This window comes from Anas platyrhynchos, chromosome 6 (genome assembly GCF_047663525.1).
Source record: "Anas platyrhynchos isolate ZD024472 breed Pekin duck chromosome 6, IASCAAS_PekinDuck_T2T, whole genome shotgun sequence".
Taxonomy (NCBI): Eukaryota; Metazoa; Chordata; class Aves; order Anseriformes; family Anatidae; genus Anas; species Anas platyrhynchos.
In genome coordinates this window covers 13,350,432-13,370,883 of record NC_092592.1, presented here as the reverse complement: position 1 = coordinate 13,370,883, position 20,452 = coordinate 13,350,432, and the positions used below count along the sequence as shown (strand labels likewise).

Below are 20,452 nucleotides of genomic sequence, written 5' to 3'. Positions count from 1 at the left end.
CTGAGTTAGCCTCAGGTTAGGCAGTGACAAGAGAAAGCTTAATGCATCTGAGAACTGTATTGCTATTGGAAAGAGTGCTCTTATATAACTGTGCTCAGTACTGTGCTGTTTTGACTGTATTGTACTCTATCAAACCCACTAGCTTCTTCCCCCTCCCTCCTGCTGCTCTGCAGCAAGCAGATAAATGACTGCTTTCAAAGCAGTGCTACGTCTATCCTGCTATTGTCACAGAGGATGTTGCTGCAGAAGAAAAGAAACAAAACCCATCTCTTCTATTTAGAGACAAAACATATATTTATCATATGTAGGCTGACAAAATATTCAGGGCTGCAAGTTAGGCTATAAAATAAGCAGAAAACATTGCTAAGTACACTATAGATTTCTCAAGAAGCTTCCTAGTACAGTGTAAGACATCACTCCAGCGGGATTGGTTAGCTTTTGTTTTAAGGCATAGAAGGCAATGTTTCTCTTCCGCACAGGAGTTCTATATAGGGAAGAAAATCCAAATCATAATCAGTTTGTCACAGCCACTGTTGCCCCTTTAGGAGGATGGGTTGCGTAGGTGAGAAGGAAGTTATGGGCATAGCCTGTTTCATGCCGAAAGTTCAGTGGAAATGCCGTCTTGCAAGAACATCATACAGAAATTTCTCCCTCTACTCTCCTCATCTGACAGACGCAGCTAAGGGCTCGCTGTGTTGTCCCTTCAGTCATTCCCGTGTCCCGCGGCTGTCTGCTATGAGACACGCAGAGTGGCTTGCTCTGAGCTGATCTGGGGTCAGTGCACATCACTGTCAGAAATCACACAGCTGTTGGAGGGAGGCAGTTCTCTCCCCACCACTGCCACCATCCCAAGTACAGAGGACTTCTTGTGGTCAGATATTCAACTTTCCCCATAGTCCAGCTGTTGTGGCTTTTTTTGCATGCCCGGCTTTACTGCCCAGAAGAGAGCCTGTTGTCCCCTGTGTGGCTGGGGGGGGTTGTGTAGCCAAACCATGCAAACTGCTGTGCTAAGGCACACCGCTGAGCTTAGATCCAAGATCACTCCGGTTTCCTTGTGGGTCCACCAATGAATACTTTTCCTCTTGACATGGTTGCAGCAAGAACTGCTCATAACAAGCCCCTTGGGAATACAGCTGCAAGTAAAGTTTTCCTGTTTGAAAGTTACTATTAGAAATTCTTCACCTCAAGATTCATGCTAGGGGCAAAGCCTGGCACAGCCAGGCACTGAATGTGGCTGGTTGTCACAATGTAATCATGACATTGTTGGAGAAATTGGTGAAGTCAGAGAGCTTGGTACATGGCCTCAGGTCATTTTCCTTCTTCCCCTGTAAGACAGAGATGTGAGAATCCCCACTTCATCTTTTTTCTTCCATGCTCCAGTTAATTTTAAAGAGTTGGGCTGGCACTAGGGCTCCCTGGTCCCAGCTCACACACCAGTAGTGGTAACCTTCTAGATTTTGCTGCTTCCCATTTCCTCTCTGGCTGGGTTTATCTATGTGATGGGATTTGTCTTCTCACCTCACCTGGAGCTATCAGATGTTTGCCACATTTTATTCTGCATAAGCAGGGCTCATTTCTGCTCCCAAGTGCACCAACCTCCAGTAGGTTTGGTGGCTGTAACTCTGGGCTGGCTTTACCCAGTCAGTGCAAACTGTCAGGTACCACCTCTGTTTGGAAATTGCACATCTTCATGGCTCTGCATCATCCCAAGAATGAGTTATTAAAGGTAACAGGTTGGGTTTTTAAGAACTGTCCTGACTCAAGCAGCACAGTTGTCTTTCCTTGGCAGGAACCAGGAGAAGGCAGAGCTTCCTTGCACATGGTGGTGTCCTGCTCACCTGCACTAGCTGGCAACACGCAGTACAAAGCCCAAGGCTCCTTGCCAAAAAAGTGCCTCTTGTAGCCAGTTCTACTGGAGGGTTTTTCCATTATGACTGGAAGAATAACCAAGCCTGTCAATCTACTTACAGAAAAGCTACGTCTGTTTTGTGACCAGGGCTGGAGGGATTATATAACTAAGCTTCTTAGTTGTCTCTTTCTCAGGGGATGGAGAACAGAGGTCTCTAAGCAGTAAGACTGATGCTAATTTTATACAGCCTGAAGAAACAGAACTAATGTAAGCTGTAAGAAATGAATTGTTCACCAAAAACAATGCAGTATCTGCTTTTATTCACAGGGAGCAAATGCTAAATTCAACCTCCGTCTTGTTGGACCTGGTGGCATCTTCCGAGTTGTTCCCCAAACTGTCCTGAATGAGGCTCAGGTTACAATAATAGTGGAAAATTCTGCTGCTATTGACTATGAAAAATTCAAGGTGTTAACCTTCAAGGTACTTCTGCTTTATGTGTCTTCTCTGCCTGTGTATCTGATATGTGTATGATGGCTTACATATCTGATGGGATTTGTCTTCTCAGTCCACCTGGAGCTGTCTGATGCTTTGTCAGTGACATTATATTCCATGTAAAGGACACCCATTTTCCACCCTTGGTTCATCAACTTCCAAAAGGTTTAATGGATGCATCTGGATGCAATTTAGTCCAGTCAGTGCAAACTGTTGACTATTATCTCTGTGAAAATTGTACATGTTGCTGGCTCTGAGTCATTCTAGGCAGAACCCTGAGGGTGTTATTTCTTCTCTTACAATGATAAATTCACAGGGTGAAATCCTAATGTCTCTGGAGCCAGAAATTCACCTGCTTAGTTCTAAGCAATTTTGTTCATGATCATGCTTTTCAATATTGGCTGGCTGAAGGTCCCAGCTGACTGGAAAATTATTTCCCAAAATTGCTCACTCTCTTTGTCAGAGCATATCTATATATATGGCCTTTTGCAGACTGATCTGGGGCTATTGCACCCATGCTCCAAGCCAGCCATACAAGAACCAGCATTCATCTGAAGGCTGGAAACTTGTATTATCACCTTCCCTAATGGATTCATCAGTTCATCAATGAGATAATTAAGTAGTATGGTTTGTGTCAGCTGCCTCTGAACATGAGTATAGATGTTGGGTTCTGTCTGCATCAAATGGTGTAGGCAATCTCTGTAGTCATAAACAAAAAAAGTCAAAACTGTATAGCTGAGTATAAACATGCCAATTTTCATTTTGTACACAAAAAAGGTGTTTTTAGCACAGTTCAGAAGTCAGACTTCCTGGGTTTTGTTCTCACCCTTACCACATAGTTTGTTTTGTGTCCTTACCAAGTCACAGAATCACAGAATATCCCGAGTTGGAAGGGACCCACAAGGAACCCTGTGTCCAACTCTTGGCCCTGCACAGAACCACCCAAAAGTCCTTTCACTGCAGAATGCTTTATGTCTCTTCTTGTAAAGTTGGTTTCTCAGTTTGAACTTCATAGCTTATAGATGCTACAAAAATATGATGCATCATTATCGTATCAAAATGAAAGATTCAGAACAGGCTATAAAATGCTACTGAAACTAATTATAATAAGCACACATTTATTCAGGTTAAACTGCCAAAAGACCAGTAAAGAAGCTACACATGGCCTCCTCATGAATACTAATAGAAATGGAAGTAGTTAATGTGATTGGCCTGAACACTGAAAGAATTAATTACTAGGAAAAAGAATATACATCTTTTTAACTTGAGTAGTTATTGTTTTTTTGGGGGTGGGAAGGGAGGGTGAAATTCCTTCTACAGAAGAAGGACTGTACAGCTTTGCTAAAAATGCAGAGCATTTGTCTAGATTCCAAATGGAGAAGGTGCAGCTGAATGATACGGTAATAATGTATGACAGCAAATACTTTATAGAGACTTCATTGCCTTCTCCATTTCCCTGAAAAGTTCAAATCACTTCCTACCCAGTTTTAGTTGCTAAAATAATCATTCTAGTTAAACTTTGGGGTGAAACAGGTTCTTATTTCTATTTAACACATATCCTACAGCAACTTTGAGAAGCTATTGTCATTTTTTTTCCCCTGTAAACAATGGTCCAGCTCCTCTGGTTCATTATTTAACAGTAAAATGCCAGAGAGGGATTAAAGCTGATATGACTGGGAGGTGCCCTAAAGAACTACCTGAGGCAAAGGCTACTTGAGAAAATCTGTCTTCTGTTTAGGGCTGGCTTTTAAATACATTTGGTCAGCATGACCTTCTTCATTTTCAGCTGTCCAAGAGCCAGAGGGGGCTTCCCAAGTTTTGGCAGCTGTGATAATTTGTACCTCTGTGCCCTCCAACCTGGCCCTTTAAAGCTCAAGCCCCTTTGCCGGAGAGGCCAAGTGTTACTGTCCCACTATGCTGGGACTTGTAGCCACAGGCTGACCTGCTCTGGAAGCCAAACCACCTCCCTCCTCCTCCATCAGCACACAGTACGTCCCTCCTCGACAAGGGCCTGGACCTGCTCCTCGCCTTCTTCACTCACATCTCCTGCAGACTGGGACTAGATGAGGCTGCAGTTATTTTCAGTTGCCAAAACCAGATCTATTTTAACGAATCACCTGCCACTTCTAAGATTATACCTGTCTGCTTTTCTGGCAGTTGTATTAATTGTTGCTGTGTAGTCCTCTGAAGAAATAGTTTTCCCCTATTTTTTTCTTTTCTCTGTTTATAATGAACTATATACAGCTGCATAATACATTGCAGAGAAGTAATCTGACAAAAATCCCCCCCCCCGAGGGAAGGAAGATGTTGTCAGTATGTTGACATAGCTGGACTGTGACTGCTGAAAGGAGAGGGAATAAAAATGAATGTAGAAAACAACGTGAAAATACTAAGCCCTTGTAAGATACTTTAGCAGGGGTTGATACCAGCAGCAAAGATTTCACTGTGGATGCTATAGTTTAGTTAAAGGTCCACGTGCATGATAAGCAGTCGGACTTTATCTGTGTGCTGTTTTAGAGCTGAGATTGCTCACAAGCAGGTTTGGTGATGTCTGTATGACTAACTTCAAAAATGTAATTTGGTGAAACACCACCCAAAAGTAATTTGGTGAAACACCACCCTGAGACTCCCAAGCACACAAGTTAGCACAGAGATGCAGTAACAAACTCCTCTTTCAGAACAGATGTGATCTGTAGTGATTCCAAGCAATCCTTTGGGCTGAATTCTTCAAGAACTCTGTCACTTTGTGTTTTCAACTGTTATAACTGTAAGGTAGGAAGAGCTCCAGAAGATGGTACTGAGATAGCCTTTTCGCTGCCTACTTAAACTCTTCCCCTCCAAACCCTGTCACCTGTAGGTGACACGAATTTCTCCCAGTCCAGCAGGGAGACTTGAACACAGCATGTGCCTCTCAGCCAGTCAGTGGTGCCACCGCTGGCAGACCTCACACACCACCTGCCTCAGTGGGGAACTGTAACACGGCAGGAGAAAGGCTGAGTGCCCTGCGAGTGAGTGGCACAGGGAGGATGGGCTCCAACAGCCTTTGTCTCAGGTGCTGCATGAAGCGAGCAGGAGACACCATGGCAGCCCTTCTCTACCGTCTGAAGCTCAAGGCTTCCACTATGAAACTCCTTTAAGAAGTAGTAGTATCAGCTTTGTAGTAATTTTCTGGTTTTGTTTTTCTTCTTAGCTTCTTGCAATAGAGGTGAACACACCAGAGAGATTCAGCTCAACAGCTGACGTAGTGATACGCTTACTGGATACCAATGACAATGTCCCGAAATTCTCCTCTGACTACTACATTGCCAGGATCCCTGAGAACTCCCCAGGAGGCTCAAACGTAGTTGCTATAACTGTAAGTTTATTTATCTGTTAAGAAAATGCTCTCTTTTCTAGCTATTTATGGAGATAGCTCAAATACCTTAAAAACAGTAGACAATGGCACCTCACAAATCTTACCATTCATCTCCAGTTCCTTTCTAGAATAAACAAAACATGTTCCAATAAAATAAAATTGTAGGCAAGCATTCTTCAGAACAACAAATTTTCTTTTTTTTTTTCTTTTTTTAATTAAAGGCCATCTGCTTTTAAGACAGATCACATGGTCTGTGAGTACTAAGAAAGCCCCAGTCAAATCAATGTCCAGCAGAAAGCTTCGGTTCTGGCTAAGTGGAATTGGATTTACTGGATTTGCTTGCTTAAGTACGAGTAAAAAGAAAACAAGATGCCTGCTTAGTTAGGTATAAGTCTCCTCCTCCTGGGAGGAATCTGGCTGCTAAATGCATAATTAGACAGTTAATGAAGGCAAGAATATAACACTAAAATGCTTAGAGCTGGGAAAGAAAGATCCCTGTTGAAGTATCTTCTCACTGTGGGAAGAATACGCTTACAGATTTTCCTCTGCTCACATTTCCATAGAAAGAAGCTCAGGGAAAATCAGAGTGTTGCATGGGTCCTGTGCTGGAGAAGCGTTCCCAGCCATTAGATGCAAGCTGTACCCCGTTAGTGCAGCTGCTGGAACTGGAAACATGTCTCATGTCACAAAGCTCCTGGCTACATGGGGATCAGAGGGTGATGCAAGTCACCTTGCAGAGAGAGGCCTTGGAGGTAAGGGTGATGGAGGCAGGTTGCCAGAGATCTCCAGCACAGGCTGTCTGCAAATCACAAAGGAAATGAAATTATCATAATAAAATGCAAAAGGCAAATATTAGAGCTGGAAGAATGAAAGAGGAAAAGGAACATAAACATTACAAAAATGGTTGTTAGAGGAAACTAATAGGAATGCTGTAGAGAACAGACTCCAAACGTCACTGTCTTCACAAGAAGGTGAATTAAAAAATTTCTATGAGGTGGACAGATAAAAAAAAAAAGAAAGAAATTTACAAAAAGTTTGTAAAAAGCAGTGAAACTAACCATTCTAAGCCAAGGTATATATAGCGTAGCTGAAGTTTCCATGTAAAATTTACTTTCATGTGATAACAACTCAGTGTTTGACCCAGATTCACAAATATACTTCACAAACTGAGATTCTCCGAGTACCCAGAACTACTATTCTGGCAGAAATCCCAGGTGTACAGAATGTTTCGGGAAAAGTTAGGCAGTCCCAACGTAGACTGTGGTCAAAATTATGGGGTGAGAGAAACTTAAAACACTTATCAGCAAGGTTGATAGCCATGCAGGAATCAAAGACATTGTCTTAGTTTTCAAAAGAAGTAACAAATGTTTAATCAGAAAGATGAGTGAGCTAACCACGACCACCAGGAATTTAGATGGCCAGATACAATGGTACAGTATAGCATCTCAGAGCTATCAAAGGAACGGGTTTATGGGAATTACTGTCACCAAATCAGTAGCTTTCCAAATCCTGAGCTAAGACTCGAAGCCAACAAGAATCCTGAACAAAGATATCAACAGTTGTAGCATCTGCATTACTAAAAGTCACACAGGAACAAGAGTGATTATCTTATAAGCAAAGCTAAAATATTATGGATAGTTTTCAGTATTTGTTACATGTTACTTTAAACGGAATTGATTAAAAGAGCAGAATATTAAAAAAAAAAATCCTCTATGTACAGTAAGTAATTTTGGCCAGGGAATATACATTAATACTAAACTGATAATTAGGAAGGCTTGAGAGTGGGCAGCTTGTGTCATTGGGATTGGCTCCTTTTCTTTTAAAGGAAAGATGTGTTAAATGTCAATGAATAGAGCCATCTAGTGGCTTTCTCCCTGCTAGAGCCTCTGGGCACCAGCCTGGCCAGGAGACTGGCAACGTCTTAGCAGCTTAATTGGGACACCCAGTGACATTTCTGTGTGTTAGATTTTGCTGTTTTCTAGGTGCATAATTGTCTGTGTGGTTTCCCCCTAAAAATGTTCTGACAAAAGGAGGGAGCTTGGGTTTTTAAGTGACTTGTTTTTCAAAGAAAAATGGCCACACATCTTTTTGCCATTTAGTAAAGGATGACTCTCTTATTTTCTTTTTTTAAGGCTACAGATCCAGATTCAGGACTTTGGGGAGAAGTCAAGTACTCTATCTATGGAACAGGAGCAGATCTGTGAGTAAAAAATAAAATTAAATAACCTTTAAGCAGAGTATTAAAAAGAATTTAAAAGAGCAGGCTTGTTCTTGATCTGCTCATTTCCAAGGACGTTTATGCCATGTTCTTTGAGCTTTGTGGGGGAAAAAAAAAAAAAAAAAGAACAAAACAGAAAAAATGTTGATCATTAAACATCTGCTTCATCAACCCATGGAATTTTACCCACAAGCCCCCAAAGAGATATAAGGCAGCTGAAGTACCAGTACACAGGATCTGTTCAATCACCATCTGAAAAATGCTTCTAAGCGAAATGGGAGATTTTGGTCTAGCTGTCAAAAGTCAATTCTGGGAGAAAAAAAATTTCCTTGCTCTTTCACCTACCATTCTATACAGTTGTACAAATAGTTTGGTTTGAACTCTTGCCAAAATAAATCAAAGTCAAGACTTCCAAAGATATAAACTTTAGTTTTCAAGGCCAGTTGCACTGGATGTTCAAAGCATCATATATATGTAAAACTTGCAGCCCTACATCAGGGAAGAAGGGAATCCATTGCTTGTTTGATTTTGTAACAATGCCTGGCTTCTCCTTGCCTTGGGAACAGTGTGGGGGTAAGAAGGTCCCGGTATGTTGTTTTTGCCTACACTGCTTCCATCCCAGCAGTTGCTGCGGTCCATCAGCTGGGGCTCCCAGCCATGCCTAGCACCAGCCATCACAGACATTGCTGCTGGCAGCTGCATCTCCTGGACGTGATGGGGCTGCAGGGCAGAAGTAGGAAATGAATAAGCTGTTCAGGCACTCAGCTCCAGAATCTATTTTTCTCTTTACATTATCCCCTGGAGTTAAAGCTGAACTCCTCTTGTTAGGGTGAAAGCCATTTAGGAGGCACAATCAAAGTCCAAAATCCAAGATGTTAAGGGTGAACTTCTTCTGTAGCCAGAAGGGTACACATAGGGGAGCATTTCCAGGATGGATTATTCTGAGCTGCTCAGTAAGTCTTTAAGCTATCTGCAGACTGCATAGAGGCAAGCAGGCAAAGGTCATGTCATAGAGGCAGACCTCTCTGATTTCAAGTGTAGCTGCTGGTGCAAAGATGCTTGTGAAGGTTGTTGACAAAGGATTAAAAAAGAAAAAAAAAAAAGTAGGTGCAACTTTCTTCTGATTGGAGTTGTGAGGATGTTCAGGCTCACTCTTCTTATGCTACTGAATGAGGAAATAAGGGTGCAAAGGCACTTTTCCCGTTCTTAAATACATTTTTTTTTTTTCTTTTGCTTGTGCCAGCTTGGCATGGCACTCCAAGGCTGGATTGATTTCTTAAGCATTGAACCTCCAGATATGCTGAACATAGATTTGAGATTTTCAATTAGGAGCATGTTTTTTCATCACAGGGTTGCATCAGTGGAAATGCAGTTGCATTGGCAGAAAGATGAGTTTTACCTGAGTAAGAGGAATAGTGTTAGCTGTTGAAGACACAGCCATTACGTCAGTAATTCTCCATCCAAAGTGACACTGGGAGTGGGGTGCACTGCTACAGTCTCTTCACATCTCACTGCTTCTGTTCTTCCACTAAAATGGCAATGATGAGAGTTCTGTCTGTGTGGTGAGACTGGGTTGGGCACTAAAGAGGCACTCAGCACAGGCACCATCTCCTACCAAGAGTTTGCACAGCTCTTTCCACCTCCAGGTCCTGGCTTTCATCCAGACTTGTATTTGTATTTAACAGAGTAATGCTAACAATTGATGATTCTGGATTACTAAGTGCATGTTTTATAATCACTCTCAATTACGCTCACAGTTGAGATACAGAAAATATTTTGTCATCCTTTAAACTAATTAAAGGAGATATACAAAACCTTTCATTTGTTAAAAACCCTACTGTTTGGAGCCTATGTTGGTAGTCCATTAACAAAAGACACTGCGTTGGTATCTTTGTAAATCTGAGCTTTCGCATGTCACTTTTGATAGTGTCTCAGTAATTACAAATGTGTAGAAGTGAACTTGCTACAGATAAATCTGAACACCCTCTCCATCCCAGTGCCAGTCTGTGGAAAAGTGATTAGTTTTGGAGGACATAATGTGCCCTGCACTTCTGGGGATTTGAGAGCAGCCATTTTTCTTACCCATTCTGAGAAGCAAAGAGTTTAAACATGATATTCAGCAACCTTCCTTTAGCTGTTGAGGAGATATCAATCATTTTTAATTTATTCAGGACATTATCAAATACATTGTACTTATAAACTGAACAAATAGGCAGTTCCTTAATTTTTTAACATGAAGAAATTATTCTGGAGGAAGGCCATCGAGCTGAGCATTTTTTAGGACAAAGCCTTTAACAGAAAATGCAGCTAAAATGGCTAGTGCACAATGAATAGAAAAACACCAGACGCTGTGGTGTTCACATCACAGTCTGTGGTTTTCAAGCCTAAAGGAACAAACCAAAGATAGGTAGAGTGAATGATTCAGAAACATCAGCCTGACAGAAGGAAGGTGAAGAATACCAGTCTTTGATCTTTGAGCACAGTATTTCAGTGTTTAGAACCCACCTTTGCCCCAGGCTATAAACATATGTTAGGTTACCAAAAAAAAATAATAAATAAACCTCAAAATCTCTCTGTGCTTCTTTTTTTCAGGTTCCTAATCCACCCATCAACAGGTATAATTTACACCCAGCCCTGGGCTGTATTAGATGCTGAAGTGAACTCAAAGTATAATTTCTATGTGAAAGCAGAGGACACAGATGGGAAGTACAGCCTGGCTGAAGTGTTCATCACTGTGCTAGATGTCAATGATCACTCTCCAGAGTTCAATGAAAACATCCAGGAAAAGACGATGATCATCGGGTCACCGGTGAAGATAGAGGTGAGAAACAACACAGCGTGTCACAAAGCAGAGTGCTTTGGAAAAGCCCCAGCTATGCAGTTTATTGCTCAGGGAACACAATGAATGCCTGAAAGTTGGCTTTTCCTGAGGCTTTATTCTGCACATCCATTTGTACGTAAAAAATGGATTAAAGCATGGAATAGTAGTATTTACAGACTGCTGAGAAAGAGAAATAAATTCTATAGGCAGAAGATAAAGTTCCGTTACAGTATTTGAACCATTAGCTGGTGGAGGATTCTGGATTATACAGTGATCATAAGAAGCCCAAGCACGATGAATGAATGAAAGTACAGGGTTTTGAATGCTTAACCTTCCTGCCATGCCATTGTGCTCAACCACACAACTTCATTCCCTTCACTTTGTAGAACTATATATAGTGATCCAGTGCAGAACAGGAGGTTAAAAAACATTGCAATAGCAATTTGCAGGCAAAGGAGCAGAACATCCGATGTTACACATATTTGAATGCATATTGTCAAGCCTGATTATGCAACACCCAACACTAGCAGAATAAATACCACAGCAAAAAACTTAAGGCAGCTATAGCTTAGTGAGTGTGGAGCTAATCCCATTGTTCTCTATTAATTTCAACATTTGTCCCCGCTGTTGTGGGAGAAAGTCCCTAGCGATAGGCCGTTTACGGTCTCCAGATAGGTTATGATTCTGCTTTTCATCTTCTTCCCTTTAATCTTGAATAGAAATCATTTATACAAAAAGAACTCTAGCCCTGCTATTTGTCATTAGAAAATGGTGCATAGCTGGTACCAGGAAAGGGGAGTTTGTTTCCAAAACTAAACAAAAACAGTCAGCAAAAATTACCACATGGACGTTGTCAGAAGTGAATGCTCAGAAACTTTTAGAGTTTTGTCTTCAGGCAAAGCAATAACATCTTTGTTCTTTACGTTTCCCCAACCAGGCTATAGATCAAGATGCAGAAGAACCCAACAACATTGTTGATTATTCCATCATGCAAGCAGACCCAGCCAACGTGTTTGATATAGACCAAAGCACTGGGGAAATCAAGCTGAAATCCTATATCCGTTCTCTGGACATCATCCACAACATTACAAAGAACAAAGACTGTATATGGTCAGTGGTGGTGCAGGCCAAAGACCGAGGCTCCCCTTCCTTCAGTACCACAGCAGTTCTGAAGATCGATATCACAGAGGAGGTAAGCAAATATTTTAGAAAAATCCTAAACAGTGCTGGGATGATTCTTGATCAAGAACAACTATCAGAGTACTTTGGGGCTGACCCAGTGTTAAACTCTATCATTAAAAGCATTATCAAAATGCATCTTAAACACACCCACAGGGCATCAACCACCTCTCTAGGAAACCTGTTCCCACATCCAACTGCCCTCTTGGTAAACAAGTTTTTCTAAATGTCTAGTCTGAACCTCTGCTACGCAGCCTTGAGCCATTCACTTGCATCTTCCCAGTAGATACCAGGTAGAAAAGATGAGCACCTCCCTCTCCCCACTTCCCCTCTTCAGGAAGTTATAGAGAGCGATGAGGTCACCCCTCGACCTTCTCTTCTCTAAGTTTAACAAACCCAGTGTCCTCAGCTGCTCCTTGCAGGACATGCCTTGCAGACCTTTAATGATGAGTTTCTTGCATTTTATTGTTGGAGACAGATATGAATTAAGGACTATAGGCTCCCGAGAGTAGAGGTAAATCTCTGCTAAATCTCTGATCTTTTGTTTACATTCAGGAGAAAACAATCTTTTTTTTCCCCCTTGCCAAAATTTAATAGAAAGTAACTGGGGCCAGAGTGAACTATATTGACCTTTTTTTGCAAGTCAAATGAGTGACATAGGAAAAGTGAGCAAACTTTATCGAAGTGCTTTAAGTAAATAGAAATTTGGATGTGAATTTAATAATTGCAGTATTATTAGCAGACAAAAGACCACTCTAAAAGATAGCAAACATATGTTGAGAGTGTCCTGGTAGTCCAACTTCTTCATCCACCAAAGGACAGGCAGCAATTTACGAGCAGAGCATGCTTGTGTGATTTTTATTTATCGTAACTGCCTTGCTATGCCTTTAAGTAGGTACCAGCAGGAAGGAAATGGCCTTTAATGTAGATGAGAAACACATCATTAGCGTGAAGGTCTCTGGACCAGATGCGTACTGGGCAAAGATGCAAATCTCTTCCTGCAGACAGCAGCTGGCTTTCTCTCTTTTTTTCTCTTTCTCTCTCTTTTTTTTTTTTTTTTTTTTGTTCTTTTTTTTCTCTTTCTCCAATGGAAACCATAAGTCTTGGTGGGTTTTATGCAACAAATAAGAATCTCTACTCGCAGCCAACAGCAGGAAAGCCCACCCTCACTGCCTGCCTTCCAGGCTCGCCCTGCACCATAAGTGGCTCACAAGGGGCAGCAGGTGGCCTCAGGCACTATCCCCAGCTGTTGGCCCCAGAGTGCAGGTGAGATGGAAATGGAGGTTCCCCGTATCCCCCAGCTCTCCCTCCCCTCTCCGGGGTACACAGACGAGCTGTTTACCAATCTGTTAGTGTGTGGGGCTAGGGCTGAGGGGTGTCAAGGAGAGTGGGAGTACCCACACTTCCTCTGCTGGGGGAGTTATGTCCCTGAACCGGGGCTTCCTCCTTCTATGTTGGCTGATGAAGGATATCTAGAAGAAAAAAAAGAAAGAGCACCTGGTGCTTTGGGATGAAGAGTTTCTTGGATTTCCTTCTAGTGTGTGAAGTAACATAAGCACATGATGAAAAGAACTTGTCTTCTCCATCTCTCTGCTCCTTTCTGTCCTGGGTGTGCATGAAGTGAGGGAGCTCCCCCTTAATAAAGTGTAAAGGGGAAACAGAAAGGGCTCTGAAGACCTGGATTCTTCTCAGACACAGCTATTCCTTCTTCCCATGCTCTTCTCCCTGCCAAGTCCTAGCACGTATGCTGAAATAGCAAAAGCATCCTCTCTGCACTTGAGTATGTCTCTTCAGCAGGACCTGCAGCACTAATCTCACGTCATGTCCTCTGTAAGCTTCTGCACAATTCTCCACTACTTCTTTCATTGCTTGTAATGATTTGCGTTGTGTTTTTTTTTTTTTCGTTTGTTTTACCCAAGAGCATCACACCTCCTTGAAAAAGCACTCAGGTTCCAGCTTCAGTGTGGGTGAGTTACCGTGGTGGTGCAGGAAGCTCTTGCTTGTTCCCAGTGTCCCAGGCACAACAGCCACTGCTAGCAGTCTGTGCAGGAAGCAGTCTCTTGGTAGAGGCACGTTGTGTGCGCTCTTTTTCCCTCCCTCTCTCTGACTGTTAGGAATCTACATGTCATCCTTCGTGCTCCAGCTGCACAAAGTCTCTCTTAGTTAGCTGTTTGGTGGGTATTTATGTATTACTGATTTTGGATAAGGAAGGTATTTTTGAATGCATCCTCCAGAGGTTTCCTGCAGTGTTAATCACACCAAGTAATTAAACAGGCATATTTTCTGATTAACATTTACCACTGCAATTAGCGCGAGGCTGTGCCCTTCGAGATAGATGCCTTGTGGCTAAGTTCAGCAGTATTGCACATCAAAAGGACCTTTTGCTGTTGGAACAATATAGCAATAAAAAATTCCAGAGGCCTTTTAATTTAACCAAGTCTGTTTTTATGGAAATTGGTATTGAATGGCATCTGTTAATCTCCTATCCTTTCTCAACAGAGTAAGAAGCATATGCTGAAAAAGCCATGCTTTTTGCACCCTAATGTCCCTCAAAAAATCTATTCCTGCTGCCCGCAATTTTCACTGGTAGCTGATCCCCCAGTCCTGATCCTGAGGGTTGGCCTGATGGGGGATCCCCCTGCCTCCTCGTGACTCCGCTGAGGTCCTGCTAGGATACGGGGGCGTTTATTTACAGTTCTTCACAGCCCAGAGCTTTAGTCCACATTTAGAGAGTATAATCTGTGACACCTTTGGTTCTTAATAGCTTTGGCCACTGATTTAGACTTCTAAATATACCTGATGAGTACATTCCCCTGATTTAAAGGTTCAACAAACTCACAGAAGGTGTATTTCCTTCTCTCTTACACACATCTGCAACCATCCCTGCAACAAGGCTAGGTCTAATCTGAGGCAAAACCCAAGCAATGCTAAAAACGTGGAAGTGGGCTCGTCACAACCAGTGGTTCATTTTACAGATGCACTTGCTGAAGTTGACACAACCTGATTTGTCTATAATCTGTGATAGCTTGGGCTCTTAACAGCTTCGCCTGCTTACTGAGACTTCTAAATATAGCTAAGGAGCCTTAGCTGCTCCCATGCTTAAACAGCTCAGCCACACGCTCCTGTTGGGTCCAACTTCGGGACGATGCACTGCCCACTCGTTCTGCGTGCTGCAGCCCACGCACTATGAAAGGCTCTTGAGAAGCTGCCAGGAGGTGTGGATGTCTGCACGCTGCAGGCTGTTGTGGCAGTAAAAAGTGAAGGAAGGAAGTCGCCCTTTCAGTAGCAAAAGGAGACACGAGCATCTTCTTTGGTAAACTTGGGGTTTTGAGGAGAAAGCCACTGTGGAGGAAGGATGGTGAGAATAAGACCCATGTCACAGAGTCATACCTGTCCTGAAGCTGCACAGTGCTGAGTCCATGAAACCAGCTTCAAAGGCACGTGTCAGTGTTGGAGACCGGCCTCTCAAAAGCTGGCAAGTCCCAGGGGTGCAGAGCCGGGCACCTCGGCACGCTGAGGGACGCTGGCTGAGGAGCTTCCCTGCAGGGGACAGATGGCTGCAAGGCTTCTGCATGAGAAGCCCAGGACCACACGTGTGTTAAATGATGAATAGCTCATGGTGTGTTTTATTCCAAATGGTTGCTTTAATCTCTTTAATTGCATTCTTGTCCCAGGATTGGACATCCCCTTTCTCAAAGCTGATACACAGCTTAGCTACTTCCAAACTTCTGCCACAGTTCTGAACTGTCTGCCAACCCTTCTCTGGTTCTCATTATAGCTGTGAAATCGCAGCAGAAGAACCATCAGAACATTATCTGTTGTGAGCAGTGGTATTTTTAACTCCTCTGATGGCTGTTGTGAAACAGAGCATTTCCTCCGTGTTTAGGCCCAGAAATATGACAGTGTTTCCCATTACAGCTTTAATTTCATTGTGCATCTGCCATTGTTTAATCTGTTCAAGAAAAATCAGCACTTTCCAAAATGCAACGTCCCTCCTAGGGAAAAAATACCGGCTACATAAATTGCCAAGCAGCGCTATTTGATGGCCCAGTTCTGACGCACTGCTGGTAACGGTGCAGTGCCTTGGAGGTGCGTTGGTTGTGCAGGGAAGTGCTCAGAGACGAGGTACTTAAACTTCAGTGTCCAAATGCTCCCACACTTTGACTGTAAGAGGGTGCTCAAACCTCTCTCAGACCTGGACTCTGCGTTACCTGACTGGGTCACGGGGATGACACAGGATATCGAAGCTTTTTGGTGACAAATGCACTTACCATAAGCCTGTCTGCAGGACAGCTAAGATGATGACGTTCCAGGCTTGTTTTGCAAATCACTCTTCCCATTTATCCTGCGAATGTCATGCCCACAACAAACAGCGATTTTACCACTGTATGCTTACAAAATGCCGCATGTTTTTATGCAAACATCACTGAGCAGTTCTCATTCAAGGCTTATTCTAGGCAACACTTGTATAGTAGCATCCCAGTAATTAGAACATAGGCTGAACCAGCTAACTATTAATGGGTTTAGCTTCAGTATTAATCATCTCTTCATACCTGGAAGCTCTGAACAAGTGTCAAACTTAGTGAGATGAAGGGCAGTTGAATGAAACTGTGTTCTGAAACTCACCGTATGATCTTCATCAGTTCTCGAACCTGGAACTGTTGTACACTGACAACATGGGACACGTACTTCTGTCTAATCTCATTTATTCAAGATTTGCAAATAGCTAGTCAAATAATTATTACTCATCTATATAGCATCATCTTAAGTATATGTCATCTTTCTCATGTCAGTTCTATATTATGTAGCCGTCTGTGGCACGCTACAGAATAGATCTCGACAACACTCATAATTATAAGTGGACTCATTTCAGGTCATGTACTACTTAGCAGGGTTTGTCTGACACTTAATTCATCAGATTTTCACATGAAGTTAAGGTAAGCTAGGATAGAATTTCTGCCATCTGACGGAATTTAAGTACACAATATCTATGTAATGCACAACAGCAAAGCTGATGTTGAATCCAAGCTCTGACAGTCGTGGGCTGCTTTGCTTTTTCTAGCTCAGGTCTGTTGCTCATTGAATAATGGGAAAACTTTGCACAACAACAACAAAAAAGAAAATTGGTCCCTACTGGTAAGGTAAAGTGGTCCATGACTTCCAATAGCATGTATTTGCCCATTTGTCTTTGCCAATAGGAAACATTCAGATTATGGGAACAACGGTCTTGGATAATGTGCCTGAGGTAGGTTGTGAAAATACAGAAGTGAAGACACTCAGCTCCCTTTATTTTCTATGCTATCTGTTCCATAAGCGTCTCACCCTAGCTCCCTAGTTGTATATATAACAGATACTCACCTCTTTCAAATACAACCAAGCATGGGTTGACCGTTTCTCTTATTTTTGACATTTCCAGATCAAGTCCAGGGTAAAATCCTATATTTTAGGCCTCAAGAAGCGTCCATGGACGATATTTGGAATTTGCATGAGTGGCGTCCTTTCCACCATTTCTGTAACAATGGTGATCTCCACCATCATATACTGGAAAAGTGTGAAAAGATCCAAGCTCCACCCGCAGGGCAAAATCCGCAAAATTATACGGGGACCTCCGAGACGCACAGTGTGCTAAGCTGCAAAGTGAACTGGTCATTCATTTGTCCTTAATATGCCATATGTAGCTTACGTCACTGCTTATTTTTCTTATTTCTGAAAACAAAGCTCTTTAGCCCTAATCATGTCCCTTACCTCAAAGAGTTTTGTTATGTCTGTAAAAGAGTACTTGAAAACAGAATGCAGCACGTACCTGCTAACTACTCATTTGTACACTGTAATTTTATAAAGCGTAGTTTTCTCATAATCTTTTAAATGCCATTTTCAGTAATGGTCCTATAAACTGCATCACCGTATCACCTGCGGCTGTTTTCAAAAGATCATTTTCTACTCATAAACTTCTGTTTGGGTTCAACGCTATTATTCCTAGGAAATTATTTCTGACATATAGTACAACAATACAGCTGCAGATCCCAGAGCCAATTATTTTCTTGCTCAGTTCTTGCAAGTTAAACAAACACTGTGGTGATAAGCAGGAATCTGCCCTAATTTGGCAGTAATACTCCTGTAAGCTTTTGTGTTTGACCACCATCCTTCTCTCAACACTGCAGCGCTTGCCCAGTCTCCTGCTCCAAATTGTGCAAAGCTGGACTGGCTCTTTGACTCTCACTTTTCTTTAGAGACAACTTCCAGTAGTGGCCCCTGCTTGTCACATATTTTGGACAAATGAAATTTCTAGGTCACTGTCTGTCCCACAGAGTAAGTCATGTGTTTTCTTTGTACTCTTTTACAGACTCTTCACAAAGGGCCTATGGCCGCCTTTTTGATGCAAACTAAAGATAACCCCATGAAAGCCTTAGGAGTGCTAGCTGGTGTCATGGGCATAATGGTGCTGATAACTATCATGATCTCTACTGCCATGTTCTGGCGCAATAAGCGCTCCAACAAAATCATGCCGGTAAGAAGGATCATAAAAAAGAGGCAGCCCCAGCCGTCCCGCACGGTCAGGATGGAGTGGCTGAAGTTCAAGAGGCCCAGCAATGCCGCGGAGAAGTTTGTCGTCGAGGATGATGCACAGAGCCTGCAGAACGAGAACAGCAACAACAACGTCCAGGTTGCCCCCGTGCCACCAGCCGCCCCTGTGCCCCCGCCACCTCCTGCCCTGGCTTCCAGCGGGGACGCCGCAGGGTGGCGGGTGCCAACCGTGTCCGGCTCCCTCACCCCCAAGTTCATCAAAAAACAGCTGAAGAAGCGAGGTCACAGCAGTGCCCACAACGCCCTGGTGTCAGAGCTCAAAATGAGGTTTGAGAAGAGGAATGCGGCTATCGGCGAGCCCCACATCTAGGTGCTTTCGGCAGCCCCAGAGACTGCGCCTTGTGGCTGTGCGTGGATATATTACGTGCCGTGGTCCTCCCTGTGTCTGTCAGCACCCTGTGAACTGAGAGCAGCTTCTTGCTCCGATAGTCCCCCTCACCTCCTGAAAGTATTACATGCTACGAAGTTGCCCCACCTGTACCAAACGCTGTGGTCCATGCCCAGCTAGGACTGCACTTCCTTTGTGTCGTGTCCCAGTGCTGGTTCCACCCTGCAGCTGTCTGATGGGTGCTCAGTACTATGCCCCTGCGCTAGGCAGTCTCCCCAAGCGACCAGCAGCTCAGCTTGCCCCAGTTTGGGAAGCCCTTAGCTGGAGTCCTGTTCTGCATCAAGGTGCTCTGCAACCGAGGCACTGGCAGATGCCACTTCTCGTCTGGTCCAGCACGGGGGTCTGAGGTGTCCGAAAACCCCCCTCAATTCCCAGGCCCAGTGTTGAAGATGCTGGCCTGGCTGTGGCACCAGGGTTGGTGTGCGGGGCTCCTGGAGCAGCGGCACGGCACGCTGGGAGGGAGCTGCACATAGCTGGTGCCTGCTGCCCTTGGGGCGCGAAGTGCAGGGTAGCAGCTGGCAGAACGATGTGCTGACGGCCTTGGTACCCCTCATCCTGCAGGTAAGCGGGCAGGCTTGGAGAAGTTCTTCATTTTCCTGCCGTTTATGCTGGATTCTGCCGGAGCACATTGGCATGATGCTGCGCTTCGCTTCCACCCTGGACTTGCCTGCTAATCAGGGAAGGGAGGACCAGCCAGGCCAGGATGCAAGCACAGAAATTCAGTAGCAGCACTCACTCAATACTGCCTCCTTCCGACTCTGCATCCCCTAATGAGAGGCAGGCCAGCAGGAGGACTTGATTAAAGCAGCAGGGAAGATAAGGTAAAGGCGAGAGAAAAATGATAAGTGAAAAATAGAGACAAGTGCTGGAAAGTCACATATGTCGGTCAGGAATGTGTCTGGAAAGATTACTTGTTTTTTTTTTTATGCTGCTAGCAGGAGGTGTCGGGGAATGTATTTCATCACCTCTCCTGGCTTGCTCCAGGGACTGGTGAGTGCAAAAGGAAGTTTCCATAAAATATTCTGGCTCGTCCTAGTAGCATTTTTGACTGAATTATGCAACAGCTAACTGGAAAGGGTGTGGGGAGGATGACAATTTTTTCCTGTTAGGTGACAGTAAAAAGGCACTGAAGGCAGAGCAGATTTTTTTACTGGCCCTCCCCACAGTTTCTCTCTCGTGTTTGTTTCTGAGGAGCTGTTTTTCAGCTGGGCCTGGCTGTTTCCTGTCGCCTGGGGAGAAGGCAGCATGCACTGGCCTAGCTGGGGAGCAGCGCCCTATGCTCAAGCCCTGACCCCGTAAGGCAGCTGTGCTGGCTGCCGTGGCTTTGCTGTTGTGGATGGACACCATGAGCATCAGGATGGGGAACAAACCCTAAGTGACAGGCTGCTGTGTTCATTCGAGGCTGCTTTTTGTCATTTCAGCTGGACCAGCGGACCTGCTCCTCTGGGGCTCCTCTTCCTTCACCCCATTAGCTGGTCTTATTCCCTTCAGCCAGACCAGGGTTTCATCACCTTAGCAGATAGCTGGTTCAATGAGCCATCACCAACAGAGAGAAAAATCCTCTA

At 43.7% G+C, this 20,452-nt stretch overlaps 1 protein-coding gene across 5 annotated transcripts in view; it reads left to right on the top strand.

The window, feature by feature from the left end:
* The window catches only part of CDHR1 (cadherin related family member 1), a 61,257-nt gene extending 41,338 nt beyond the window's left edge, over positions 1-19,919 (top strand). For 4 of the 5 annotated variants that reach the window (XM_038181191.2, XM_021276798.4, XM_072039473.1 and 1 more), the window contains 6 exons: positions 2,177-2,329; positions 5,532-5,696; positions 7,829-7,896; positions 10,507-10,735; positions 11,673-11,927; positions 18,258-19,919. In XM_038181191.2, the coding sequence (XP_038037119.1) occupies positions 2,177-2,329; positions 5,532-5,696; positions 7,829-7,896; positions 10,507-10,735; positions 11,673-11,927; positions 18,258-18,809 (1,422 nt within the window). In that variant the 3' untranslated portion in view covers positions 18,810-19,919. Of the gene's footprint in view, positions 1-2,176; positions 2,330-5,531; positions 5,697-7,828; positions 7,897-10,506; positions 10,736-11,672; positions 11,928-17,330 lie in introns of all 5 variants that reach the window. The other variant, XM_072039474.1, reaches the window with a different exon arrangement.
* The last annotated feature ends 533 nt before the right edge of the window (positions 19,920-20,452 follow it).